Source organism: Mustelus asterias, chromosome 2, assembly GCF_964213995.1.
Source record: "Mustelus asterias chromosome 2, sMusAst1.hap1.1, whole genome shotgun sequence".
Lineage (NCBI taxonomy): Eukaryota > Metazoa > Chordata > Chondrichthyes > Carcharhiniformes > Triakidae > Mustelus > Mustelus asterias.
Genome location: NC_135802.1, coordinates 145,899,872 through 145,910,174, shown reverse-complemented (window position 1 = coordinate 145,910,174; position 10,303 = coordinate 145,899,872). Strand labels below are relative to the sequence as shown.

At 38.6% G+C, this 10,303-nt stretch overlaps 1 protein-coding gene across 17 annotated transcripts in view; it reads right to left on the bottom strand.

Moving 5' to 3' along the window:
- Nucleotides 1-1,994: 1,994 nt before the first annotated feature.
- exoc3 (exocyst complex component 3) overlaps nucleotides 1,995-10,303 on the bottom strand; it is a 33,528-nt gene continuing 25,219 nt past the window's right edge. For all 17 annotated transcript variants that reach the window (XM_078197785.1, XM_078197811.1, XM_078197740.1 and 14 more), the window contains 6 exons: nucleotides 9,363-9,473; nucleotides 8,964-9,120; nucleotides 7,704-7,826; nucleotides 6,528-6,689; nucleotides 4,780-4,907; nucleotides 1,995-2,959 (listed from right to left, as the gene is read on the bottom strand). In XM_078197785.1, the coding sequence (XP_078053911.1) occupies nucleotides 2,788-2,959; nucleotides 4,780-4,907; nucleotides 6,528-6,689; nucleotides 7,704-7,826; nucleotides 8,964-9,120; nucleotides 9,363-9,473 (853 nt within the window). In that variant the 3' untranslated portion in view covers nucleotides 1,995-2,787. The remainder of the gene's footprint in view (nucleotides 2,960-4,779; nucleotides 4,908-6,527; nucleotides 6,690-7,703; nucleotides 7,827-8,963; nucleotides 9,121-9,362; nucleotides 9,474-10,303) is intronic.

The window sequence follows — 10,303 nt, the reverse complement described above, 5'->3', positions numbered from 1 at the left end:
AAAAGTCTTTTCTATTTCTTATGCATACATTATAATTTAAAAATGCCCTTGTGCAACAAATACTAAGTCCTAACTTATTTTTGTAATTTTTAATGGGAGAAATTAAGCTGCTTCTTTTGCTCAGATTAGGAGTGCTGCTGGAGAGACGGCTTCTCGTATCAGGTATACACACACTCACCCCTCTCATACCCACACCCAGATGCAACTCTCTCACACACAAATAGTCACATACACACCTCTCTCTCAAACTCCTATTGAATTATAGGATGACAAAAACAGCCAAAGACTGGGAATTCTGCAGCAAGAAACATCTCCTGACTTGCTAAAGCCTGTCCACCATCTACAGCGTACAAGTCACAAATATGATTGATGCTTACTTGTCTGGGTAAGTGCAGCTGCTGTAACATTCAAGAAAGTCAACCACATCTGCGACAAAACATCCCTCTTGATTGCACTGGTGGATGGGGGTGCTAAAAGTGGTAGCAGCATATACCATCTACAAGTTCTGCAGTAACTCATCAGCTACACCTTCTAAACCCACAATTTCTACCACCTTCAAGAAGATGGGCAGGCAACAAAGGCATAGGAATAACACTGCCTGCAAATCTCCCCACTCCTGAGTCACAGCAATGCCCACCTATGAACAAATAAAAAGCTAGTATCTGTAATGACTGGGTGACAATTGTCGTAAAAACAAATGATGTTCACCAATGTTCTTTAGGGATGGACTATACTTGACTTGAGACCCACAGCAAAGTGGGTGACTCTTGCGCCCTCTAAAGTAGCCAAGTAATTCAATCAGTAGTAGTCAAGAAGGCTAATCACTCACACCTTCAAGAGCTATGACTATTGAACATCTCATTGACACTCCCATTTCTGTTGAAATAAATGTCTTTGTATATGCAAAGTAGGTTGCTGTAATGTTAGGTTTTCATTGTAGTTGAAACGTGCTTCCTTTCTCCTCACCCAACCTAATACAAAATAATTATAAAAACAAAGAGCTGAAAATTGTCAGCTGGTCTGGCAGCATCTGTGGGTAAAGAATTGGAGGTAATGTTAAGTCCAAAATAATTCTACTTTGGAACTGACAAAATTATGGTTCAGAAGGACATTCAGCTCCAATTAATCCCTCCACCCCTCCCAACCCCATAGATCCTAAACCCCATATTAGAGCATTCCCTGATTTAGGTGATTTCAGGGTTTTAACCTCCATTAAAATTCATTAGCCCAGTGAAATTTCAGTCAGCTTATTTTGATGTGTTCTTTTCATCATGCTTTGTGGAATTTTCCATATACTTTCAGCTTAAAATAGGTGTCCTGATTTTTCCCCAGTGAGATGATGGGCCGAGTTAGGAATGCAGCAATGAACATATTCTGGAATTTTAAAAGTTTAAATTTTGCTCTTCAGCCATTCCAAATAGCAAACCTAGATACAATCCCCAAGTAGTCAAGTGGGCGGCACGGTAGCACAGTGGTTAGCACTGCTGCTTCACAGCTCCAGGGACCTCGGTTCGATTCCCGGCTTGGGTCACTGTCTGTGTGGAGTTTGCACATTCTCCTCGTGTCTGCGTGGGTTTCCTCCGGGTGCTCCGGTTTCCTCCCACAGTCCAAAGATGTGCGGGTTAGGTTGATTGGCCATGCTAAAAATTGCCCCTTAGAGTCCTGAGATGCGTAGGTTAGAGGGATTAGTGTGTAAATATGTAGGGAAACTGGGGTAGGGCCTGGGTGGGATTGTGGTCGGTGCAGACTCGATGGGCCGAATGGCCTCCTGCACTGTAGGATTTCTATGATAGATCAAAGCTCAAGATTGCACAACTAGAATTTTTAAAAAGTAAAATGCAAGATCCTATGGTACTGGTCCATTTATCAGCAAATACCTCTGCTCTGTCCAACAACATCTCACCATACACTAAGCCAAAGCACCGATCATCATTTGAAACTCAATTTTGAGATGCCTGATAAACAATGGTATTTCACAGTACACTAAACTACAGTAAACCTTTACACCAATGCTTTATTGCATTTTCTTTTACAGACTTGAACTTGTCAACAAAAAACAACTATTGCACAAAAACATTTTGAAATGTTCACTATTAAACATTCTATGATTTAGTTTGGATGTTAAATGTACATTTGCAAAGTTATTTTACTGCAGACCATTTAAATCAGATTTAAAAACCCACTGCAAAACAGCCAATCCATTTTGTTAATGGATATACACCATAAATTCTGTACAAGTGTGCATACATAAAAATACATTCCTCATTCTATAGGTCTTCCAAAATGTGGCATTAATTACTCTGTTCAAAAAATGCACAAGAGAAAAGGCAAAAAATACATAGAAAGTAGCCCCTCAAGAATAATACAATTGTATCTCATGTCCCACAGCTCCCTCAGTAAGTAATAAGTTCATTAAAAGCAGTCTAGCCCCACAGTTTCCAGATATTTTTAGTTAACAAAATAGTGAAGCCGCACTTCAGTCTTGTGGCAATCCAATATCTGAGGTCAGAAAGCTATCTCAAAGCTGCTCAGATGACATACCATAAGCACTGTGAGCCCACTGAATGACACTGGCACCTCTTTCTCTAGTAGATAGAGCTCACTCATTTCACAATTCAAGAATGACTTTTGAAAAAGGACAGGCTTACATTGATAATTTAAAATGACTGCAGGAAAAGTATACTGGAGCTTATAATTGCTTTTTCTCTCATACTTTATACATGCCTCCCAAATGCAGCTGTATTGAGTGAGGGTTGACTGTATATATTAACTTTCAAAATGCACATTTCATTTGACTAATTTTGCCAGTGTTAAATTTTGCACTGAAATATCTTTAAAGATTGGCTTAAAATTAGGACCAGGATGAGTTGGGTTTTGCCACAAAATTTCAATAACTGTCTGCTTCATTTCCCTGCTGGCATCTCCTCTCATTGCCATTAGTGCTGTAATGTGTTCTTCCCTGTGGGGCAAGATAAACAGTTAAGAGAGCAGTTAAATTACAAAATGTTAGCGAGAAAATATGTAGATGCATGATTTTAATATAGATGGGCAAATACATTAGTGTGAACTAGAATACACACAATTGTTAATGCAATCTAAAGAGAAAAAAAACTTTCGCTCATGGTTTGTATATTCCAGTGCAGTGAAAGTTAGTGCAGGAAGCTGCAGTTACTACAGCAGATTTGAATTAGATTTCTACATCCTTTTCTCCCAGACTTTGAAAACAGTTTCGACACTAGTTACATATTGTACAAGTGGTATTGTACAAGTGGTATTTACACTTACACTTATACAATATGCATATAGCTGTTTGCAGCTATATGCATATTATTATATAACTGCAAATGTGCAATATATTTCAGGGTCAGTGGCCAAGTCAGTTTGTGTAAAGTTTGACCTCACCCATGTCATTTATGGTTTTAATACCCCCCCAACTCACAATACGAGTCCATGTCACTGATCATGTCCCATAAAGTTAATTTATTAGTCACAAGTAAGGCTTACATTAACACTGCAATGAAGTTACTGTGAAAATCCCCTAGTTGCCACAGTCTGGAACCTGTTTGGATTAATGCACCTAACCAGCACGTCTTTCAGAATGTGGGAAGAAACTGGAGAACCTGGAGAAAACCCATGCAGACATGGAGAACGTGCAAACTCCACACAGACAGTGGCCCAAGCTGGGAGTTGAACCCAGGTCCCTGGTGCTGTGAAGCAGCAGTGCTAGCCACTGTGCTAATAAAGAAGTAGCAGCTAATAAGTTCAGCTTAATTTTTCATCCAGTCACTTGGAAAGAACTTCGCTTGAATGAAATATGAATTTGTTACTGGAGGAATACCAATGCACTACATTGGTAGGGAGCCGATGAAGTCTACCTGTGGTAATACTTGACATGTTTGACAGATGAGGTTGGAACATTTAAATATCCCAGAGTTTATCTGCTCGGCTTAATAACCTGATCTCTACCTCATGTTGTTGGTCCAAGCCTCACTCCAGGGCATGAGCGCATAGTCTAGGTAGACTCAGGTGCGCTGTGAATGGTGTAATACATCAGATGAGCTGCTAGCTGTTCAATGGTTTAGGTAAGCATCAAAGACCAGCTGCTCTTTTGCCAATGTTACATTTAAATGGAAACTCTCCCTCTAACTTCAGTCAGGAATTAGAAATCTATCAAAATCATATGCTCACTATAGAGGATGATAAAGCGAGATTTGGAATAAAAACACACATTTTCTGAACAGAATGGGTGTACTAGCAGGCTACAATCCCCACTAGCAACACCAGTTTTCAAAATGTGATAAAAACTTAGTTATGGGATTTTACCTGTACAGCATTATGTCAATACACGTTTCTATTAAATTTACTTTCCACACTTTTTCCTTGGATTTTATTAAAGCTTTCAAATTCCCAACTTCTGTGACTGCACAGGTGAAGCGTCTGAATTTAAAAAATGATTTTCTTTCTCTCCCAGTGCACCCTGTCACTCCATCAATGAACAGCAACTGGTGCAAATTAAAGCATTTCTTATTAGAAAGAGAAAATTTTTGCCTTTTGGTGAAATGAAAGCTCTCATTCCTTTTAAAATAATCTTGCTGACAATTTCATTAAAAATCTGAGTATTGTGCAGTTCTGGGACTTGAACCTTCGTCCCAGCATGAAGTTTAACCAGTTGCATTTAACCAGTCATTAGTGTACTGAGCAATAGCTCTAACCTGTTGCTCCCTATGAAACAATATCATTTTTCCTTGACAATAGTATGGTCAACAGAAAATATCTCACCTGAAGTCAGGAAATTTATTAACCAATGTAGAGACCTCAAGACATAATAAGGAAGGATCAGTGAGCTTCAGGACTTCAGCCAAAGCTGGAATAGCATCACACAGCAGATCAGTGTCCTCTCCAAAGCCCTGTATGTAGTAATAAAGCAAATGGTGGATACAAATACAACAGAAAATACTCTACACAAGTGTGAAACCCAGTTATGCCATTGCATTTGTGTGAAAGATAATGGTACATTTTAGATTGCTCACACACTCTTACCAATTTTCCTATATTCTCTAGTTTCTGCGACAGACTCTATCTCTCTGCTAACAGATATCAGTATAGACTGTTGATGGCATCCTTCCAACATGAGGACAGATGCATGGCATCTAATTGCCACAGGAGTGCTGTCAAGAGTAGCAACTCTCTCCAGACTGAGGCAACTGAGTCTAGTTTAACTGGTTGGCACTGCACTTGCAGTGTCAACACATTGCACTAGAATGCTCAAAATAAAGAAAAAGAATAAATAATCTTATTTAAAGTCTTTGTGCAATCCATGCCTTTGTTATCCCTACCTTAGGCATTTACACATTTATTGTGGGGGAGCCCCAAACCAAAGCTCTCCTCAATGGTTTTAAAGATAGAGAATCAGGGTGGCATTTTAAGACATTGTGCTCAAGACTGGCATCTATAATTACCAAACAGTAAGTTATATACCAGTACAGAAAAGCAGGAGGTGCCAGCTTTTGGTAGAAAGAAAGGAGGGCTGGAATTAAAATGCAGAGAAGTTACTTTAAATTTAGAAAGACCATAGTTAAGAGTCCTGTGCAAAATTCTTGTCTCCATACTGGAAAAAAGATTTGGATACCAGAGAAGCACAAACTACATACATGAATGACATCAAAATTTAGGAGACATCATCATCAAGGAAGGTTTTCTCTCGAAAAGAGAAATCAAGGGCGGACCTAATAACGATTGATAATGAAGGAGTTTTATAGAGTTGATGCAAAGAGGTTTCCACTTTTGTAGGAGTCCAAAACCAGAGGCCATAAGTATAAGCTAATCACCAATAAAAGGGATTGCAGAAGGCATCACTGATAAAGTGATGAGAATGTGGAACTGGCAACCACATTAAGTAGCTAAGATGAACAGTATATGCATTGAAAGGGAAGCTACTTAAGTACATGGAGAACAAATGAATAAAATGATTAATTGGTAGGGTTAGGTAAAGGAGGGTAGGAAGAGGCTTCTGTGTACAGAAGCACCCACATAAACCAGTTAGGCCATGTGGCCCACTTCTAATGCTGAAAACCTAATGTAATTCTGTTGGGAACACCAAGTGATTCATACATACATTTGTGTGACCAATACCACAACAAATTACTGGGGACAATTCAATTAAATCACACTTGCAGCTGGGAGCTGTGCACAACGGAAGCACAAGCCAGGAATTGGGGCAACTAACTCCCCACAATGTATCTTGCATTAAAATTAATTAAGAAAGTTGTATGGGCATAATCTGAATTCTCAATTTGTGCTCCCATCAGGTGAACTCTGTGTCGCAGCAGTTTTATTAAACTATTCTCTCAATAGTCTCCTCTCCTGCTTGTAAATTAGACAGGAGGCCAGAAAAAACGATGGGAGCTAGAGGAACTTTCGTTGTTCATGTCTAAACTGATTACATCTCATGAAGCTTATGATGCACATTCCATCACTTTAGAAATATCACTGAAACCACAAAGGTAATGGAAAACCAAACTACTTACAGCTGAAAGTTTCTTGAACAAGAATCGAAATTGCTCTGCATCTTTGATCACTCTCTCTGCCCCCTCTCTGCGTTCATCCAAACCCCTAAAGGTGATCCTTTTTTGCATCATAGTTCTGATGTACTCCACCACGACCCTTCGATGAGCCTCTATTGTTATTTCCTGTGTAAAGAACACGAGTGTTTTTGATGCCATGAAGATCTCATTAAAAAAACTGTCAGAAATTATGCCTTTTCCAAATCAGAATGATCCAATCTACCAAACGTCGCTGAATGAACAAAATCTGTAGCTGAGAATGGTACTTTTCTGCATCTTTGGCTTCAATTTACCACAACATAACGATACCCAATCTTTCAGCAATTGGTAAGGAGTTGTTTTTTTAAGACTGATAAAAAGTTAACAACAAATGATAGAGTCATAGAGGTTTACAGCATGGAAACAGGTCCTTCGGCCCAACTTGTCCATGCCGTCCTTTTTTTAAAAAGAAAACCCGTAAGCTAATCCCAATTGCCCACATTTGGCCCATATCCCTCTATACCCATCGTACCCATGTAACTATCTAAATGCTTTTTAAAAGACAAAATTGTATCCGCCTCTACTACTACCTCTGGCAGCTTGTTCCAAACACTCACCACCCTTTGTGAAAAAATTGCCCCTCTGAACACTTTTGTATCTCTCCCCTCTCACCTTAAACCTATGCCCTCTAGTTTTAGACTCTCCTACGTTTGGGAAAAGATATTGACTATCTAGTTGATCTGTGCCCCTCATTATTTTATAGACCTCTATAAGATCACCCCTCAGCCTCCTACGCTCCAGAGAAAAAAGTCCCAGTCTATCCAGCCTCTCCTTATAACTCAATCCATCAAGTCCCGGTAGCATTCTAGTAAATCTTTTCTGCACTCTTTCTAGTTTAATAATATCCTTTCTATAATAGGGTGACCAGAATTGCACACAGTATCCCAACTGTGGCCTAACAATGTCTTGTACAACTTCAACAAGACATTCCAACTCCTGTATTCAATGTTCTGACCGATGAAACCAAACATGCTGAATGTCTTCTTCACCACTCTGTCCACCTGTGACTCCGCTTTCAAGGAGCAACAGTAAGGACATCAGCTCTGTAGGGTCAATGACATTTTGAAAAAAACGATATTCTAAGTTAAGAACTAAATTTACCTTGCTGTATGGCTTTTTAATTTTAGCAAAGTCATTGAAATAATCCTCAATGGTAACACAAATGGTATCCACAGCATTAGAGCCAGCAAGCCATTTTCTGGTCATCAAATCCTGGAGGTGGGTCTGAAATAAGATATGTGGATTTTAGCGATGCACAATGACTATTAGTCCAAACAATCCACTCCAGAGATACAGCGATCTGTACTCAAGAAATCACAAACTGCCATGATTGTCGATAGCTGTTTAGGCCCATTTGAATCATTTATCTTACTTGAAAGAAAAAATGTTTATCCATAAATTAAAAAGAGAGCTGCAATGAATAAACTTATATTAATATACAGTGCCCCTTACAACCTCAGATGCCCTACAGTGTTTTACAATTGATTACTTTTAAAGAGTAGTCAACTGCTAAGTAGGCAAAGATGAATAGTCATTTGCACATAGCAAATAAGATAACCGTTTTCGTTGGGTGGTTGCAAGACGACACAGAAAACTTGCCATGAATTTTAAATGCTCCCATGAGATCTTCTGCATTACATGATCAAACAGATGGAATCTGGCTTAATGACTCATTCAAAGACCAACATCTCCAATGCTGAAGCACTCCCTTGGTTCTGTACATTTTCATTAAACTCATGCTCACTGAAACCAGTCATCTGGGCAAGTACCAGTCTCCCCTGATTTTCTCCCCCATATAACCGCATGACTGAAATGAGTAAATCAGTGATGCAGGGTATTGCAGGGATAAATATACAACTTACCCTGGTGTCAGAAAATAACTTTAAAATAAAATACATCAATTGTAAATAACTCCAAAGTGAAAAAAAAAGATAAATAAAGAACTTTTCATAGAATCCCTACAGTAGGAGGCCATTTTGCTCATCGAGTCTGTACTGACCACAATCCCATCCAGGCCCTATTCCCGTAACCCCACACATTTACCTTGCTAATCCCCCTGACACTAAGGGGCAACTTAGCATGGCCAATCAACTTAACCCGCACACCTTTGGACTGTGGGAAGAAACCGGAGCACCCGGAGAAAGCCCATGCAGACACGGGGGAAAAGTGCAAACTCCAAGCAGACAGCCCCTAGTTCTGGAGAGGGAGAGGTCAGATTATTAATATACAATTTATTAATATATTTTGGCAATTGTACCAGACATCCAATGTCCTTAAACCATCCAATACAATTTTTGTTTATTTGAGTCAACTTACTCTAGATTTTATCACCCGTTAAAGATACATTTAGTGTACGCTCACCTCCAAGTCAAGGAAGACTTCATCTAACAGATAGGCACATCCATCCTTGGCAATAGTGTCCAGGGTTACCTCCATTGTTGGCTGATTAGCATAATGTTCTTCCTCCATCACGAGCTCATAGTTTGTATATTTTCTCTTCAAACTATTAACAGATTCTCTGCAGTAAAGAAAATGAATTTACTTAACTAATTATGTTAAACAAAACAGATTTTAAGAATGTTTAAACTTCTTGTAATGCAAAGATATTTCTCAACATCCCAATTTATATTTACACAACTGCACAAGCACAATAAACAACTATATAAGAAAGCACTTTAATACTTAATATTGCCATTTAAATGTTTGTTGTTAAGCGCTGGTTAATATAAATATAATTAAAATATAAAGTTGCATATTTACTTGAAAGTCTGGCAGTTGTTAACAACTGCAATCATGTATTGAATGTAGAACTGAGGATTCTGACGATCTTTCAGATGATCATCTTTATATAGAGTCACTTCTTCTTTGTACCTGGCAAGGGGAGAAATCCCATTATTTTAGTGTTTAGACAAATCTGCTTTTGTACAATTCAGAAATATCTAAAATCTCCATACAAAATTTAAAAATAAAAAAGCCTGCTCACTTCAATGACACTATATTCTATCTTTAAAAGCACTACATGCAAATTTTTTATATTTTACAAAGTCATCTGTAAAAATTCAGCATTTTATTTCCTCCATCTTCATTATCGCCCTTGAATGGCGTAAGATTACAAGCAGACAACTTGCACCGTGGCATCCTAAAGTATCACTCCGATCAGCTATGATCGCATCACATTTTCAGTTATTTTAAGAGGGCAGAAAGCATGTTCCACATGATCCCTGTTCTCTCCCACATGTTCGGTGTAACTACCGGTAAATTCTTCATTTTCAGCACCCAAAAATTTGGCTGAAAGGATTATGTGGAGTTCATCATTTCATTATTGGTGCGTTGAATTGGAATGAAGAGATTTTTCAATTCATGATGCTGCTTTATTTCTCGCGTCAAAAACCCCAGCCTGAGCCAATTCTTCTTTAAAACTTTTGTCAGTCTCTGCATCTACATATAAAAATCTATGTGTGAAAGAGAATCTGTGTATGTGTGAAAGAGGGAGAGAGAGAGAGAGGAGAGAGAAGAGAGAGTTAGTGCGTGTGTGAGTGTCTGTGTGCACGCTGGGAAGAGATTCATTTTTTTTGAGAGGAAACATGGAGTGTTTTCAGTTTTATAAACGCCAGTCGAATCAATGAATCCTGACAAAATGCATGAATTTTTGGACCAAAATTCACCAGTAGCAACTGAATTCCAAAACCAAAACATCACTC